Here is a 19,718-nt window from a genome sequence, read left to right as displayed (position 1 = left end):
TTTCAGAATCAGAAGTAGAATCTGGTTTAAACAAACACAGGAAAGATGAAACAAGCAAGTACTACAGGTCAAATCGCTTAAATATAAATAGAAAAATTGAATAATAAGATAAAATATTTACGAGAAAAACGTAAAAAAAAATATATATATAGAAAAATATAAATAAATGGTAGGTTGCGAGTGTCAAACTTGAAACCACTGTGTAGGATTCTCTGGCTCCCAATGATTGTTTCCTGTCAAACGTCTTTTTATCAATATCCCAGAGCTCAACATTTAACTTGCTGAGTACAATGTCACAATAGCAATAGGAATGATGGCCAAAGCTGTAATAGTTAAGCTCAAGTTCTGATAACTCTGATTATCCCTAAGACTTGACTAACATGATCTGTCTCTCTCGCTCTCATTGTGCCTTGTAATTTCAGCTTGAAATTGAGTTTGACTAATTCTACAAGGGGTGTCATCTTGGATGAACAGCCTCTTTCTGTTGCTGATGACGTCCTCTATTAAAGGTCACTGGTTTCCATTAAAGGGCATCCGACCAAAGAAATTCAGTCAGGAACATTCCCTCTTTCCCCATCGAGTCTGTGTGGACTTAAAAGCTTAATGAAAAACCTCCAGCACCAAATTATGTGAATGTAAATTAAACAGCAGCAAACTCTGCTAACAGAGTATCTAGTTTTTCTTGCTGCAGTCTTCACAGCTCAGGTTTCAAATGGCTTGTTTCATCTTAAAGACGCTTTAAATCGTTTCCTTGGCGGAAAACAATCTATTCCTAGTTTCTCAGATGTGCATCAGGAGATACCATTATTAAATCATGATCTCAAATAGAATTAAAGCCCTTGCAAAACTGCATAAATTTATCTCGACCTACTGGCTGATTTTCTGCAGCTGCACCGTGTACAAAGGTTACAGCAGTACAAGTTTGTTAAGAGCAGTTGGCTCTTGTTTGGCATAAAGGTGTTCTAGGGCTTGTCTGACCAATCTGACTGGTTTCCATGGCAGTCTGGTTAAGATTTGCTGAGAGGTGTGCAACATAATGACGACCATTTCACCAACTCTGCTTGCGGTTACGTCTGTGTTTGCACACACAGTATACTACCAGGTGCAATGTGTGTTAAACAGGGGCACATTCCTTGAAGGTAGACTTGACTGTGCTGGATTGTTCTCTTGTGTGTAAGTGTGTGTGTACGTGTGTGTGCGCATATGTGTGTGTGTGCATATGTGAGTGTGTCAGGCAGCAGATGGTTGCAGAACAGATTGTAAAATATGCAGGAGCAGCTTTCATCCCCAAATCCCTTCTCATTTTGGTCTGGATGACTGTCTGAGAGGGGAGCAGGACCCCTAGACTCCTTTGTTGATCCTATGTGGGATTTTGCCGTAGGACACAAAGGCCTGCGGTATTTTTGATATTTTCACTCTAAAGGTAATTACAGAAGTGCCAAGAACACAAAACGCACACATAAAATACAGCATCTGAGCAGTGTGGTGTTAGGTTGATCAACACTGAGGGAATGAAGTGTGTGTGTGTGTGTGAGTCTGTGTGTGAGTCTGTGTGTGAGCGTGTGGACTCTTATCTTCAGCTTGCACTGCACTGGAGCAGCTGCTTGTGGAGGAGAGGAACAAAGAGAGGAGCTGATGGAGCAGGCACATTAAGATTTTGACTGAAGACAGTAGGAGGAGGTGAAGAGATACACACAGTAAGGGCTGGAGGTGAGAGGGAGTAGAATTACACAAACGTAAACATATGTTCATCACAACGTTGGATTTAATGGACATGCACAGATTAGAAACTATAATCACACCACACCAGTTTGTTTTCTTCTATGCTAGCATGCTCATGATGACACTGCTAACATGCTAACCTTTAGCACATGTAATGTTAACCATGTTGACTTTGTTGCTATGCAACCACTTTAGAATAAGACTCTTACAGAGGATTTATGAATGGTTTATAACTAGTTCATCACTTAGCTTGTTAAGACTTTATAATTCATTTATAAGCAGTTATAACACATTGGATAAAAAGGGAAACACACACCTGTTGCTTGCCAAATAGTGAGCCCACATGTATCTGTACTGTTGAGCCCCATATCTCTTTGTTCTCTGCATCGTTCAGCGTTTGTAGCTGCTGCTTCATCTCATATTCATTAAGTTACCAGCAATTAACCACCGTCAGCATCTTAATGGTCAAAACGTTTCATTCGGCAGATGAAATGATATCAAATGATCAAATCAAATGAACAGATTCATCAGTTACAAACATTTGTAACTGATAAAAGGTGTAAAGTGTAAAACACAACACCATTAATTAATTAATGAGTTACTTCTGTTTACCAGTTATAAATGGTAATAGCTCATTAGTAAGATTAATGAGTAGTAAGCATTAATTTGATCTTGCCAAATAGTGAGCCTGCATCGATGTATGAAAACTGTGGTATAACTTGTTCATGATTTATAAAGTGTTAACAGCTGAATTAATAACCCAATTATAAACCATTTATAAATACTTTATAAGGGTGGTCTTATTGTGAAGTGGTGGAGACACGAGAAGAAAAACCCCACAGAGGTAGACGTGTACACGCTCTGACGCAGTCGCCTCACCTCAGGGTCAGTGTGAAGCATCTCCCTGCTCGAGTTGTTCTCGTTGCACTAACTCGTGCGTTCTGCAGTCGGAGTCAGCTGGTTGTGACAGACGCGTCAGGCGAAGGTATACTGCGCATGATGTATGCTGCAAATTGTAAATATGGTCTTTAGTTTCCTTCCTGTTCCACCCTCGGCGAGCTTCCATAGAGAGGCGATGGAGGATGTTTTGACGGACAGCAGCTTGTATCATGGTAATGATGCTCTCAGGGAGAATAATGAAAGTATCAGCAAACAGGAGAAAACACAAAGGATAGCTAAGAACAGAGAAAGCAACCAACACAGGAAATGGTCTCAAGGTATGTCACCAGATGGGAGAACTCGTGTATATTTTCTCTTTGCTGTGAATGTGAGTATATGTTATATGTTCCTTTGTGTGCACAGTTTGCACATATTGTGTGTGTGTGTGTGTGTGTGTGTGTGTGTGTGTGTGTGTGTGTGTGTGTGTGTGTGTGTGTGTGTGTGTGTGTGAAACTAGTGTTCCTCAGTCTGAGAGAATTGTGACTCTGCCACATTAACAGATGGCCCTCAACTTCCCAGACAGGCTGAACAGATCAACACTGTAGCCCAAGCAGTTCTGGCTGGGTCAGCCCCCACATGAATTCACTCAACATAACACTCTGTCACCACATCTCACCCCAAACAGTCATCCTATCGAGAGGTACAAGTGCACGGACTAAATAATGTATACACCTCAAACACGAGGAAGGGTTACTGTACTTTTCATCTCCATATTTACAGTATATGTCCGTCGCGTAATCCTCCGTATCTTTGTGACTTCCAGTTTGCAGTTTGTCTGTGTTTGATAAAAGCTGTCGTGATTCTTCATGACTGTCACCCCTTGAATTGAATCATTTTGTTATTTTTGGCCACAAATGTTTTGACCCTCTTACCGCCGCTGTTGGTGGTCTGTCGTTGCTTTGGAAACACACATATTTAAGAGCAGATTGCCGGTGGTGCCAACCAAAATAGTAAGACCACCTCTTTCCTGCGAATTCATTTTTCAAGTGCAGTGCATTCTGGACCAGCGGCTCTCTGTAAATCAGCCTCTCACTCTGAGTACAGCACCAGCTCCTCCCTGCTGTTTTTCCACTCATGGCTTCTGTATGTTACAAAGCGAACTGCGCAGTCAGTGACTGCAATCGAAGCGAAGGTGCCCTGTGGAGTTTTTTTTTATTTTTTTATCAACGAACAAATGCATTTCCTTTCCTCTTGAAATATTGTGGGAAGAAATTGCTTTCCTTGCTTTTGCGAGCACATTACTGCATTTCTTGGAAAGTGACGACTGCCAACTGTAGATCAGTGGAGTAGTGTGAAACTGTTGGCAGGACTGTGCATCACATAACCCATGTGCATGTGTGTTCTAATACACATGCACAAGATACTGACAAAACAGGAACAGGAGCAGTCTCAAAAACATTGCCCCATCGCGTCGATGGTGGTAAGACCCAATGCATGATTCATGTGTTAAAAACAGCTGAGAAAACTCAAAATGATAATAAGTCAAAAATCCCAAAAAGGGATATAAACATTGTACAATTTAGGCTAGTTTAGTTTTTTAGTCCTTAAGGGTATATACAGTGCTTTCTAAAATAAGCTGCTTTCAATTCTAACAAGCTTTTTTAAATAAAAATAAAAAATCCACTCAATCCTACATTTAGTTCTTGAAGAATTTCACTTCATCATAGTAAAAATAGCTTTTTGAATCTTTAATAACACAGGATGGGAGGCCAGATCCACCAAAGTACATGTAAATCTCGTGGTAAGCTATCACACAATACAAGTCCCTGCATCTCATGCCAGTCAGTTTTAGAGTGAGAAGCACTTCTGTTTCCTACATAAGGGTTTTACCAACTGCAAAAAAGTGTAGCTTATAACTGTGCAGATAAAGGCGGAGGCAGCTGATGGGGGACAGTGTGACTGTTGTATCCTCCATGTAGATTCATAAATCCTCATCACCTTGTGGTGGGTAAACAAAGTCATTTCCTGTGTTGTGGTGTTAATCATTGTTATCAGTTCACGGTCAGCAGTCAACAACAAGACAAGGATAATAGAATCAACTCCTCGCACATGGGTCGCTAACACTCACATACACAGTGGCGTCTGAAAAAACGTAAGCGTGGTTGTAAATGCAGAGCAGACCTGACAGTCACCGGGGATGGTCGTAACACTCCCAATTTCTCCAATCAGGAACAGGATACAGATCACCTGATTCACTCTGTACCTGCTCAATTTGGTCCTTACTCCACATGTGAGAAAGTAGCAGTAGTAATAGAAGGGAAAAAACGAACTCTGAGGTAATAGCACTGTCTGCTCTGTAGTTAAACTCTTCAAACTTATGTCATGTTTATTGTGAGTCTATGTAGATGTTTTTCATGCTAGCTGTCAGTGCTAATGTTTTAGCTGTTAGCTGTAAGTTAAGCTAGTTCATGGCCACAAGGGTCTGGGGTTAGATACACGGACACACACGGACACAAATGTTCAATAGCTTGAAGCTTGTGAACGTACTTGATTCACACACACATCTATTATGTTAAAAAGTCATTTAAGTGTTCACAGTGTTTCACTCCTTGTTTATGAGATTAAACTACAGACACGTTCTGTTTGTGTTGCTGAAATAACACCTACACTAGTTTGTATTACATTTTGATCACACTGGCTTAAAAGATAAAGACAGAAATGTCAAAAATGTTATAACCATCTCCGGTCTCCCCTAATAGCTGTTCTTCATCTATTAGCTTATATATACACACAAGGAGACACACAAACCAGCTGGTGCCGGTCCGTAACTGTATCTGGGTCAGAGCTAAAAGAGATGAATCTAACACAGGTTTTCACATTGGTCGTCTTTTCTTTTTTTTTCTTCTTCTTCAATTCCACAATATTAGAAAATATAATTAATAACACCAGTGTTTTAGGGCGAGAGCGGAGTGTGGGCGAGTGGAAAAATCTCAAGAGGTGAGGGGAATATAGAGGTAGGAAGTGAGAGACGGTGAGTGACGCACCTCCACAGTAAGTCTCAGAGATGGAGCTCAGGGGTGTGAAGGTGTGATGCCACAAGGTGTAGGTAGCAGGGTTAAGTGAAGTGTTAAATGCGATGAATCTTTCAGAACTTTTGGGGGTTCGCAGCGACAGGATGCTATTTTTCTACAACTGCTTCGGGGTGTCCCGGAAGGTGTGTGTCGAGGTTTCCTGATGTTACACACTCTACTTTCCGCCCACCAGCTGACATCCTAAATTGTAATAGTAGAGTCAGATTCAACTACAAAGATTTATTAATGTTACTTCATCCAGTAAACTACCTCATGAAGTTAATTTGCCTTTTGGAAACATTAAATACATTAGTTCATCCATCAGTCTGGAGTTGTGAATGACTAATGATGTGTTGAACAGGTGACACCGGAAACTGATGGCTCGTTGATAAGCCAGAGAAGGAAAATCAAAACTAATATAATGAGTAATAAAGCTCATTAATTTCCACACAAGGTAATGTTATAACATTAATAATTGCTGTGACTGCTGTGAGAGAACATACAGTGATTACTTAGTTTGGCTGAAAAGCTGTGAGTAATTTGTGGCAAGAAAAGCTGCCCCAACAACGCTCTCCATGAATGTTTCATGTTGGAAACTTTCTTAATGAATATTTCATCTACAGAAATGTCAAGAAGAGAACAACATGGAGCAGAGCAGCAGACAGTCTCATACTGTAGTGCTGCCTGCTGCACTGAATGTAATGATAAAGAGACATGAGGTTTTTTCTTCACTTCTTCTTCTCAATGCAGTGGTCCGAAACTAAAAGCTGCATCTTCACCTCTGAGTGTAGACATTTGGTATATATATATATATATATATATATATACAGACATGCAGTACAAATGCAAATGAGCTCGGACATGACACACATTATAATTACTGAGCTTATTATAATTTAATTTGGGCCTCACAGCTGATCAGAACAAGTTGGATCAAATCTGTTCCTATCTGGGCCAGTTGCTGTTGAAAATGAGCAGATACAGAATTTAGATTTGATGTGTTTCATTTTTTTTATAACTGGAATTTTGGACCGTCAACACTTTGACACAGAATGCAAAAATGTTCACAATGAAAGTGCGAACATGCTGATGTTTAGCAGGTACAATGTGTACCATGCTCTCAGTTTACTGCATTAGCACGCAAACGTTTTCCAAGTATCACCAAACACAAAATACAGCTGAGGCTGACGGGAACGTCAGTAGTCTTGCAGGTATCTGTGGACAGGGTAAAGTACTTTGGCCTGATAGAGTATGTAATACATTATGATTAAATGTTATTGCAATTTAAAGCAATCCATACAATATTTGTCAAGATGCTTCTCTCAAAAGAACAAATGTCAACAGTCTCAAAATCAAGTCATTATGATTCATTGTTTGAGGACATTGAATGTCTGCACAAACTTCTGTGACACTCCATCCAGTAGATGTTGAAATATGTCACTAAATAATTGAAAATGTTGACCTGCTGGTAGCAGGAGATAAAGAGTCAGTCAGATTCATCCTTGGGGAAATATGTAAATCAAATTCATCCAGTTCTTGAGACATTTCACTGAAAAAATGTCAGACTCAAGGTGCTGGAGGAAAAGTCAGGGAATCAGAGAAGTCAGAAAGATTCTGTCTGGGGACCATGAACTTTTGTAGAAAAAAATAAATTTCATTCAAATATCATTTTCATTTTAATAATATAATACAGTTAGTTTGTACCAAAATGGTGGACCGACCATAGACTGTAAATAAAGATGGACCGAAGGTTTCTGAAGAGCGGTTTTGAAGCTCTGAGTGAGCTGCCCCACCGTCGCCATCTTGGCAGTACCTGACTCCGCCCAGCTCCTGGCTAATCCACAAATGGGCAAAGAGGAGGGGGGAGGCGTGTGGAGCCGAGACTTCGGTTTGTGGCGAGCATGCGCTCGCCCGCCTGTCACTAAAAGAGGTACGCCCTCAATTATGCAGAACTTTAAGCCTTAATAAAATTTTAATGAGTGAGTTATAAAAAAATTCCATCCCATCCCATACAGTTGTCATGAAAGAGGAAATTAGCCTCGAACTGTTTTTCGCACCAGGCTTTAAACATGTTTATTTCTGCTGTAAAGTTGCACTTACTGTTGGACTCTAGTGGCCATTTGAAGAACTTTTTTGGTACATCCGTGTCAGCTTCATTTTTCAGCCTCGGAGGTTTGCCGCTTAGGACCGACCAACCAACGGGCCGCCACTGCCATCCTCAGAGCCATGCTGGTGGCGTGGCTAAAGAGTAGTCAAAAGCAATAAGCAGATGGTAGTGTGAGGAGTGTGCTGTCAGTGAGATCTATTCATGCAGTTCATCAGGTTTCAGTCTCTCTCTGCAGACTTTATAATCCTTGTTGTTGACTATGTAATTTCTGCTCTTCTGCAACAATTTCCACGTAAATTAGCAGCATTAGCAGAAATGAGTGTTTCTGATGGGCTTCAGTTGCTGTGTCGGTGCAGGAATATCTGCAAATTCATGTTCAGTTTCTAAGGTTACGTCTCAAAATGACTGTAAATATAGTCTAAATGTTGTCCAGTGTGTCGTCCTCTGTACTCTTGCTCAGTGGTCGTATGTGTTCCTGTTGTACTGAATGCAGTGAAATCGTCATCAAGATTGATTATAGCTACTTGATGTGTTCATGACAGTATGGTGAATGGTTTTAACAAAAGAGAGAAAGGTTAAAACGCTGTGTCATCCCGCTGTTGAAAAAGCGTCCCATCGGTCTGTAACTCGTCATCACTGTTATCCCTGTGACTCCGCCCTCCACTCATGCCGTCCAATCGCTTGCCTTCACCATTCAGTCCCCCATTTCAATTGGTCCATCCTGCTCAAGTATGACTCAGAAAGAGGTGTGTCAGTCTACCATGTGAACCAGCACAGTGTGTGTGTTTGTGTGTGTTTCAAAGAGTGAAGATGAGTGTGTGTTATCATGCCCTGTCATTTTGAATGATGTCATGTTTTCTTTTTCTTTGCCTTTTTATTTTTCTTCTGGACTCCTCAAGTTGCTCTGCTGCTCCTCTCTGTTATAATTCATTTCTCTTTTTTTTAGCATTTCTGTGTTTTTTATTCTTTTATTTGTGTCTCTCTCTCTCTCGCTTTGATATTCAAGCAATGCAGCAGAGCATTCGGGAATTCCACTGAAATCTTTTCTTGATTGTTTTATAGTAACTGTTTGTGTTGACAGTTGTTTTTTTTGTTTTTTTTGTTGTTTTTTTTAAGACTCTGTGTTTGCTGGATTTCAAAATAGGACATCCAGTCCTTGACATTGAAGGTTGACACATTTTTTCCTGGCAGACACTGAGTCTCAAGGTTTACTACCGAGCCATTCACCATGAAGGACAGGGGCGTAAAAGCAGCCACCGCATCCAACCAAACTGCTGCTTCAGAAATCTGAAAATATAAATGTTTCCTCACTGACATTTGACTCATTTCCACACGCGGTTTTACCGTTTAAAGTGCACTGTTGCTGCTTTTACGGCCCTGCGCCCTGCTCTTCCTTTCACAGCCATTCTTGTTGTCATCCAGGATCCAAACTTCTCCAAAAAGTCTTCTTTTTTATTTTGTCCATTACTGTCACCCACATCAACCCACACTCCATATGCCAATATTCCAATCATCTGTAAATCTCTGATGGAAATACCACACCCAAAAAGCCTCCAGACATATTCATATTAGCTCCAGTAAAAACAGCAGCTGTTGAATTAAATGAATGAATTAAAGCCACAGCAGCGTCTCATGTTGTTTTGAGATTCATGGTCAGGCCATCTCTTCATCGGAGTAGCCGGCACAACATCCTTTCCACCTCACAACCTGCTCTAGACACCCCTCACTTGATTACCGCATTCTGCACAGCTGTAGGTCCACTGTGTTCCCGACCCATACTCCGCATATCTAATCCAACCCAACCTGCACTCACCCGCACAGTCAAAGTATAACCATAGTGCTGCGCTGTGGTGTTCCTACTCATCGGTCCCACAAGCCAAGGACCCTTAGTGTGTCTGTATTTCCCAACAAAGACCGCCTCGGAAATGTATGGATTATGTTTTTGAGTGTGGCCGCGTCCAAAAGCAACTCCCAGGCCCGAATCCTCCAGCGCCTTAAAGCCGTCACGCACAAAGGTGAGGTAAGGGCAAGTGTTCATGAAGGGGGAAGGCGAGTGCACTGAAAGGCGAAAGGAGGAATAATGTCTTGGGGTTGTTTCTGGACAGGGAATTATTTTTATTTTTATTTTTTTTTATCTCTTTCTTTCTTTTTGTCTGTTGGACTTCAGGCAGATTTTCATCAGGGGGTTTAGATCTCAAGTTGTTCAGGAATCCTAAAGCTGAATGTCCACTGGATGTTTTGATCACATTTTTAATATTGTACAAGCACAAATATACACATCTAAATAGATACCAAATAGGTGTAATAACAGATGTTTTGCGGCTGTACCTTACGGCACTTGCCCAAACTTTGATAGTGTATGTAGAGAAGTAGTTTCCAGCCTTGCAGTGCAGCTCGGGAATGACTCCTGGTTAACAAGTAATAGTGTTTATGAGCCACGAATAAATCACTATGTCACCAGGAACAGTTTTGCTGTATATGCCAACAAATTAAATACATTACTGAATTTAAATTTTAAGTCAACTTCCAAATAAATATAGGCATTTATATACATTCATAAGTGATTGTGAAGCTTCAGAAACACAATTTAAAGAGTGAAAAACCCAACATAGACGGCCCGGCTCGTTTTCGTTGGGTCGCCTAAATTTATTCGATTTGAAACAAAACTAAGCTTTAGAAATTCACTTATGAAACAAACATGAGATCTAAGTCCCCATGAGATGATTGTCCTGAACGGCCTGCTTTAATGTACAAAGAATTTGTGTGAAACGTAAGGATGGAGATGGCAGAGAGAAGGCGTTGTGACCTGTACGGAGAGGTTTACAGGTCGCGATCCCTCGGTGCCTTTGCACCCATTTTTGTTTCGTGTTCAAAATGACGTCAGAGCTGACAGAGGAGGCTACACCTGCCACATCAGTGAAGGACGGGAACTCCGTTCCACATTAACAGCAGCTCTCCATTTTTCTATGTGGAGGAGAAAAGAAAAGTGGAAGTGAGAGCAACACAGTTGGGGCAGTCTGTAATTTGACTTCCTAAACTTTCACCCTTTCTTCTGTCACTTCACTCGTTCCCTTCCTGCTCCTTTGGAAACTAGTTGAGTTTTAGCTGAAAGGTTTCTGTCTTTCTTTTTCCTTCCATTTTCCCTTCTTTTTAGGTCTTACCCTCCCTGCTGCAAACATAATATTGAGGGCAAATGCTTAATTACTCCTCAAATTAACTTTTTTAGGGAGAAAGTGAAACAATCCAGCTTACTCACTTCAGCTATCCAATATTAATTGAATTTTCTTGGCATTGAATTTGAATGTATGTATTTTGGAATGTAAATTGGACAGCAGATACCCCATGCTAGGGAAAGAAAAAGTTGCATAAAACTTAAATGGAGGAGGGAGTATAGAAGAGGAGGTGAAACAAAGGGACTGCTGTAATGTGTGAGTGTATCTGTCGGCCTCAGCTCGCCGTGCACCTGCGGACAGTAAGTAAAACTGTAAAGAAAAAATAATGTTTGCTCGTCTTAAGATGATGGATGATCACGTAAATAGGAACTCCCAGTGAATGAACCAAGTTGTTGCACCCCACAAGGGCTATACCTAACTCCCCGAGGGCATTCAAAGACATATGCCCAAGATACTCTAAATCTGCTTTATCACTGTCTACTCAGTGAGCCATGTGGTGATATATACTGTATGATAACGCTGCTGATAAGAGGAGGGAGTGTTGGTGCACAGACGATACCAGGACTGGAGCTGCTAAGAAGGAAAACAGGATGTCAACCTGTTTTAGTACAGGCCAGACCGAGCACACGAGAAGCCACATTATTTTCACTTCCTGGCACGCACATCTCTGCAGGAGCTCAAGAGGAGTCCGACTCCAACACTGGCTGTACTGTGGTTCAACTGGCACCGCCAGCATTCAGGTTCATCTCCCCTGTTGTCAGTATCAATAATTACCAGCAGGCACAAAATTATCAAAGACAACCCTGAGCACAAAGTACAGACCTCTGCCAAACCTCAACAACTCTCCAACCTGCGGTGCTGTAGGCAGGACCAAAATGTATTTGGTTTGTCTTTGACTCCAAGTGAACGTTTGTACGAAATCTGAAGAAATTCCCTCAAAGCATTCCTGAGATATTCCCGTTCACGAGAATGGACGCACAGACAGACGGGCGACCCGAAAACATAATGCCTCACCGAGAAAAATGTACATGAAGCTGAGTTTGTGAGCTGTTACAGTGCAGGTCATTTCAACCACCTCAGTGTGTTTTTATCTGGCTTTTACTTGTTTGTGCCTGCTATTAATTGAGACTGGACTTTTGAGTTTCAGATTTTATTTAAGCAATGTCTGAGTAGTAGTGTTGAAACTGCAAACAAGCGATATCAACATGAAATGCTGCACAGCTGCTGAAAGTGAACAGACCGCAGGATCCCTTCAGAATATCTTCTGCTCCGTATTTCGTAGCAAAGCAATGCACAGAGTAGACTTTTATCTCAAGAGATGCATTTCACTCCCAAAAGATGCAGATACATAGAGGTAGGGAAACCACGAGGTGCACACCATGAGCTGTGCAGACATATACATACTCTTAGGAATCATCCCGGCCCTACATCGCTGCAGCCGCAGGAGTACACCTGGGCTAATTGGGCAGAGAGTTGTTCAGAGGTGTTCACAACACCCAAAGGACTTTTGCCTTTTGGGTGTGTGTGTGTATGTGTGTGTATGTGTGTGTGTGTTTGTGTCGTAGCCTTTTCCGTGTGACCTAGAGCCTCTCCTTCACTGATGAATTGGTAAGGTGATAGAAAGAGCAAAGCTTCCTCTCTGCTCCTCATCCTAACTCCCAGCCCACACATCCATCCTCTGGGTGGAAGAGAGAGGTTAGGAACAAAGTGATGGATGAGTGTGGAAAACTTTTCTCTTGTGTTATATTCTTTTCCTGAGACAAGGGAGGTGAAAGAGATAAGGGAAGGCTGAATCACATGACAAATCAGGGAGACTGAGAGACCGGGATGCTCAAATCTCTAAACCAAAATACTCTGACAGCAGGATTCTCCATAGAGTCTTTCAGCACACACACACACACACACACACACACACACACACACACACACACACACACACACACACACAACGAGTTGATTTAAATAATTGTTGATCAGAGGAGAGGAGATTTGATCTGATTAGTCATGACTGCAGACCACAGGAGGTCTTGGCTGGAGTCTTTCTTTCCCTCTGTCCATTATCTGATCAGCCTTCCCCTTTTGCAATCTCTTCACATCTCTCTTTATATATTGGAGAGTCAAGCATAGTGAGTGTTTAGAACAAAGTTATGTGTACAGGTAAGTGTTGTCATGTTTCACTAACCACCTCTTCTTAAAGCTGCCTCCGCTCGTCAATACAGCAGGTATATTGTTCAGAAATCCCGGTATATTACCTCCTATCTCACTTTTTGAACACCCCCCCCCCTCCTCCTCCTCCTCCAACCCCACCGCCCCCCTCCCACCCCCACCACCACCACCACTTTCCAACTTCCAGACAGGAACCAGAGTAAGCCCTACTTCTCCGATTACTCCCCCACCCGTCGGCTCATCCACACGATGTGCACCAGCCACTACCTGGACCTGTTCATCACCATCGTCATAGGGCTCAACGTAATCACTATGTCCATGGAACACTACCGGCAGCCCAAGGTCAGATGTTGGGGAGGAAGGTGGGGAAATTATGGGCTCTTTGCTTCAAATAATACCTGGGTTTCTTCAAGTCATATGCCATTGTTGTTTGACTGAAGACGACGCAGTACGTGTCGAAACGTTAGTCATTTTTTATCTGATTATGAAATTCCTAAAGTGTATCGTGCGCTGCAGTGTTTCATTTACGTGCAATCAACAGAGAAAGAAATGAAAGTAAGATAAGAATTGCAGAATCTTCCAGAACAAAGAGATGCAGGGATAAGAGAGAGAGGAAAACTGAGGAGGATACAAGGAGGAGTTGTCGACCGGATGAGCGGGCAGTAAGGGAAGGTAGATGGGGCAAGGCAGGAGGTAGTTGGATGTTGAATACATGAATATGACAGAAAAGTGAAGTGAAACTGGGGCAAAATACAATATTATTGAGTACGACAGAAGGTCCTTGAGTAAAACAGAAGGTTGTTGCATCCCAGCAGCAATTCATATGTTGCCAGTAAAACTTAAATGCACAATTTCAGTGCGTTGTATGAACTGCTTCACAGCTCCGTTTAGGTAGTTTAGGGAGTCTAAGTTCTTTGGGTAAAGTAGAAGGTTTTTGAGTAGAACAGATGGTTTTGTTTTGTAAATCAGAAGGTCTCTGGGTAGAGTAGAAGATCTTTGGAAGAGCAGAATGTTTTTTGAGTAAAGTGTGAATGTTGCTGGGTAGAACCGTCTGTTGTTGGGTGGAACAGATGGTTGTTGAGAGAGTTAGGGTAGAATAGAAGATCTTTGATTGGAGTAGAAGGTCTTTGGGTAGAATAGAAGTAAAAAAAAGAGTAGAATGTTGCCGGGTAGAATAGGAGGTTGTTGGGTAGAATCTCTTTATGTAGACTAGATTAGTGAAAGAGTGAATGAGGGTGTGATTTCAGAGAAAGCCAATAACGTTGTCGGTTACAATGGAAGGTATTTAAGAAGATTAGAAGTTTGCTGAGTGGAATGGAATTTGTTTAGGTACAACACAAGGTCTTTGGTTAGCATCTAGGATGGTGGTGTAGAACAGAAGATAGTGGAATTAAGAGATATATAGCAAATTAGAACTAGCTGTTAGTCCATGAATTGCCACCAGGGAGGATTTAGTAAAATCCCTACTGGCCACCAGTTCTCTCCACGTTTCTCTGCTAGGTCAGTTTTTTATATGCAGATGGTTACTGTGAATTCCCCCACAGACAAGAATGCTTGAACACTTTGATTCAAGTGGCCTTTTCATAGAGAATGAGGGAGGAGAGGAAGATCTATTAACGGAAAGGCTAATTCTGGAGAAGAGGACAAAGTTTAGAGCGTGGACTGTTTGGTATTTCGTGCAAAGACTGTAAATGCAGGAAATGTAAATTATATATTTACTTAGCAAAAATATTCACCATACCAAGCTATTTATTATAACTGAGTCAAGTTGAAAGTATGTTCCTTTTAAAATGTGAAAAAATAACAATATGGTGAGATCATTTCAGTGCAGTTTCATCACATTATACTAAAAGCCTGATGACGAAAAAGCCACAGGTCACTGTGGCAGAATTACAAAATATTTAATGCAGGCTTTACTGACTTGTTAAGATGAATACCGTAATCATGATTTCCCCGACATCCCCAGGAGTTGGACGAGGCATTGAAAATCTGTAACTACATCTTCACCCTCATCTTTGTTCTGGAGTCCGTCTTCAAGCTGGTGGCCTTCGGTTTCCGACGCTTCTTCAAGGACAAGTCAGTATTTAAATAACTGACTGCTCTGACCTTTCCTAAATGTCTCTAACCCAGATCAAACAGAGATCCTGAATAAACATTTACCTCCCAGTTTAGATTTTTGACATTTTAGCAGGCATGATATTCTAATAGATTGGTGGTTAAAGGTACCATTCTTTAACCTCTGAGTCATGTGGAAAATCTGAGGCAGCATTCGGAGAGATTAAGTGAACTTTTTTCAACGTGCTCCAGTGCATGGTTCTCAGTGAGGCCTGTATGAATACAAACGGCCTTGTTAAAGACCCATAAAACATGCTGCCTTAGATGATTTCATAGCTTTGAAATCTCTGGCTCCCTGCTGAGAACCACAAAATCATGCACAAATACAATCACAACAGCACAAATGTATAATAGCACAGATCACATTTACATGAATACACACACTAACACCACTAACACACACAGAGGAATCCATGATGTCCATGGTCTTTGCCAGGGTAGACCATTATCCTTTTTTTTTTTTTGCATTTGGCAGCAGTCCGGTTTTATATTACCTCGATACACTCTCACACACAGGTACACACAAACAGATAAACACAACATTTGGCCAAGACCCCCGTGACTAATCTCACAATCTCACTGAATTTTAAATTGAATTTCTTGTGTTTATTCATGCACTTTAAGTATCTAAATGAGGATGTGAGGGATATGCTATGGAATGGACTCGGAGAGAGAAAGCTGCACATGGAATTGAAACAATAAGAAAAAGACAAACCTGATTTGCATGACCACCTACAACAATCTTCAGTTTTTATACATTCAAATAAGGTTTGGTCCCAACACTTTGATCTCAAATCACATTACAGCATCTGGGAAAGGAAGTGGCCTGCTGACTAATCTCAGCGTACCATACATATATATACTGTATATATATACTGTATAACTTTATGATATACTAAAATTGAAATTATACTATTGCTGCTTTGTTAACCTGTCTCATAACACTGAAATAGTCTCACACTCTCATTGTCATCCAGAAAATAATCAGGTCTCCAAACTTGTGTAGTATGTGTATGACAACAGCAGGGCCAGCCCTATAATCTCAAGGAATCTCAGGAACTGCAGGGAAGAGGAGGAGCGCTTCCAGTACACTGAGCCTCGCCTCCATTTTAGCAAATAATAACTTTCATTACATATATCATTATTACTAAAAGGGGCAGAAGAATAACTAAACATAAGACACACCGAGCAGAGACAGAGAGAAGTCATCGGTAACGAGGCTTCGCAGTCAGGGCTCTGTCTTACACACAGGGCAAAAGTGTCTTCGATTGACCAACTCCGGGAAATCATTAAATCCTCTGTCCCTGATGAACACCCACACATTTAAAAGTCATATTCTTTATTTTATTTACGAATTAGTTTTCTCCAAGCCCAAGCCAATGGCATCATTATGAAATCATCAGGGGGTAATTTTCTGAAACTTGAGCCTCAGAAGATAATGAATAGTTTTCACATGCTGATGAGTATTAACCATGACTAGTAAACTGACTTTAACGTGTGAAATAGGTGGAGTGTCTCTTTACGTAAAATCAAATCGCCTGAGGTCATTTCATTGGTGACTTGATTCAAAACTCGGGCCCCAATCGCGTCACATGACTCCAGCTCACACCTCTCTGCTAAAGGAGATGAGTCACTAAAGAGAAATGGATGATGTCAATGATTTTTTTGGATGAGTTTCTGCAGCCAAGTGCATTCATCTGAGGTTTCAATGAAAAGATATGATCTAAGTCAGTGTTAGGGACTAATGAGTGTGTGTGTGTGTGTGTGTGTGTAGGTGGAATCAGCTGGATCTGGCCATCGTGCTGCTCTCTATCATGGGCATCACTCTGGAGGAGATTGAGGTCAATGCTTCACTGCCCATCAACCCCACCATCATCCGCATCATGAGAGTGCTGAGGATCGCACGAGGTATGACCCCCCCCCTCCCCCCCTCCCTCCACTGATCTATATCTATCTATCCGTCCCATCCCCTCCCTGACACACCGTCACACGGACACGCACACACTCCAGCCTCACTCGCGGTGCTGTACTTTTAAGATGTCTTGTAAAACAGCCACATCATCTGGGACTCCCCTCTTAGTGATTTTTGCATGGCATGTCTCAGCAGGGTCTGAGCTGGGTGTGAACAGACCAGATGGCACCAAGAAACACAGTTAGTTGACAAACATAGTTCTGAGAAGAAACAGAGAGAGAGAGAGAGAGAAAGATGGGGGAGAGCCAAGACACATTATGATAGTAAGTGAACTAAGCTGCGAGAAACTGAGATTGGATGGGATCAATGAGAGGTGAGAGGGAAGAGAAAAGGAAATAAAAAGAAGAGAAAATAAGGGGGGAGGAGGCAGGAATGATGAATAACCTCTGATGCCAAAATAGATTATAAGATGGAAAGAAGTCGCAAAGAGGAGAGGTTGATATTAGAGTGAAAAAAAAGTGAAGTTGTGATGAAGTGAATGAGGAGGAGATAAACGAGGACAGGAAAGGTGTGTAGGTGGGTGAGAGAGAGAGAGAGAGAGAGAGATGGAATAAATGGCGGAAATGAGTGAAGGAGGTTCACAATTAGGAAGGTTGAGTTCAGGAGAAAAGATGGATTTAGCAGGAGGGAAAGGAACTAAACTGCCCATGTGCTTGGGGCTGATTACTGTCCAGGTAATAAAAGATAAAGACTGGAGGAGGGGAGGAAAAGAGGGGGAGGAGGAGGAGAGCTGGGAGAAAGAGGAGATAAGACAGGCAAGGAGGGAAGCTCATCTGTTTTGTCTGATTACTGAATGTGAAGTAAAAAAAAAAAAGTAGCAAGGAAGTCATTATTGATTACTGTCACAGCAAACCAGACACACACACACACACACACACACAAGCGTGTGTGTGTGTGTGTCTGACACTGTGATTTGGATGGGTGCAGTAGCCGGCACCTTTTCCAGCTGGCATCAACATGTATCTCATCTCCAGAATGTATGCAGATGTGATTTAGATGGATTACATTACATTCACCCCCTGGCTCCAGTGTAGCAGCATTTTAACTTTCCTCTGTTCTGTTCTACAAGTCACATCCTCTTGTAATATTTCTGTTGTCAAACCTTTGGTATTGTCTTTCCACTGACCATGCAACTTTTGTCCTCCCGGGTCAAAATTTGACCCGATCTGTTTCTGACTGTGACATCACACCTTTTCAGCCGACTCGTTACCACGATTTTTACACTTTCTTTTGGAATTTTATGGTCAATAAACCTCATTTTCGAAAAGTTAACTCTTGTTTTTGAGTTAACAAAAACAACAACTACATTATTAATTGTTTTGACTATATTTACAGTCAGAGGAACATTTCTTGATGGATTATCACACACAGCAATATGTCAAAGTTTAGCCAGGATACTGTCTTTAAACCATTTCAGTAGTGTGACCCATTGCAGTGTGAAAGAAAACAACATTTCTGATATAAAAACAGACAACAGGAGGGATAAAAAATCATTTTTCTTACCCTTTCACAATTCTCACATTAAAATTTTAACAACTTTTACAGTGTACAATGCCTAATATACTTTGTCACTTTCCTACTTGACTGTTTTGCTAAAATAAAATAAAAATAAAGAACTTAAATGATAAACATATACAACATACCCATGACATGGCATCATCACTTCCTTTGTTTGATGTATTTCATGTTAAAAACNTCAGGATACTGTCTTTAAACCATTTCAGTAGTGTGACCTATTGCAGTGTGAAAGACTTAAATGATGAACATATACAACATACCCATGACATGGTATCATCACTTCCTTTGTTTGATGTATTTCATGTTAAAAACAATGAAAGTAAGGTGTTAAGCTCCAGCTGTTTAATTTATATGCACTTCCCTTTTTAGAGTATGTTCAAACCCTGTCAGTATGTGGACAGACGGTTTTGTTAAGGTTACTGTCTCCAAGGTGTCAGTCCGTCATCTGGCACAGAGGAGGCATCAAGGTTGTTTTTTTTTATCATTCAATCAATCAAACTTTATTTGTATAGCTACTTTTCATGCAGGTTGGTGCAGTTCAAAGACGCTTCACAGACGACTGAAAAGGGCAAATCAAGTCAGAAAGCTGACAATGAGATACAATAAAAATACATTTAAAGAGCTATAATAACATCAGCAAACAAAAAAACATAAGAAAATTAATAAATAATAATAAATAATCTGATTAATAATGAAATAAAATAAATTTTGCCTCAGTGTGTTACCTCAGCTCTCTGTGTGCATCTCTACCTCCATTGGTTCCCTGTCACCACACCAGTGATCTCATCAAACCGCAGCCCCAGTCAGGAGGATATGACCTCAATGCTGTCTGACAGCTTAATGTTATTCAGTACAAGGACGTCTGTGACTTTACTGATGGAGTAGCATTAGACTGTAAGTGAGGAAAAATGTTGTGTCCTTTCCACTTCACAAAAGTCTTGACGGCACAAGTGCATGTTCTGATATGTAAGACTGAAAAAATCTTACTATTGGTA

At 41.1% G+C, this 19,718-nt stretch overlaps 1 protein-coding gene across 1 annotated transcript in view; it reads left to right on the top strand.

The window, feature by feature from the left end:
• The window catches only part of LOC111219652 (voltage-dependent T-type calcium channel subunit alpha-1G-like), a 194,100-nt gene that overhangs the window by 160,059 nt on the left and 14,323 nt on the right, over window positions 1-19,718 (top strand). Inside the window, exons 27-29 of the mRNA XM_022742364.1 lie at window positions 13,306-13,460; window positions 15,085-15,194; window positions 17,008-17,141. Coding sequence (XP_022598085.1) covers window positions 13,306-13,460; window positions 15,085-15,194; window positions 17,008-17,141 — 399 coding nt within the window. The remainder of the gene's footprint in view (window positions 1-13,305; window positions 13,461-15,084; window positions 15,195-17,007; window positions 17,142-19,718) is intronic.

This window comes from Seriola dumerili, unplaced genomic scaffold (assembly GCF_002260705.1).
Source record: "Seriola dumerili isolate Sdu_G_001 unplaced genomic scaffold, Sdu_1.0 BDQW01000068.1, whole genome shotgun sequence".
NCBI classification, from domain to species: Eukaryota; Metazoa; Chordata; class Actinopteri; order Carangiformes; family Carangidae; genus Seriola; species Seriola dumerili.
The sequence above is the reverse complement of the archived record's forward strand: the minus strand, read 5'-3'. Positions and strand labels throughout refer to the sequence as shown.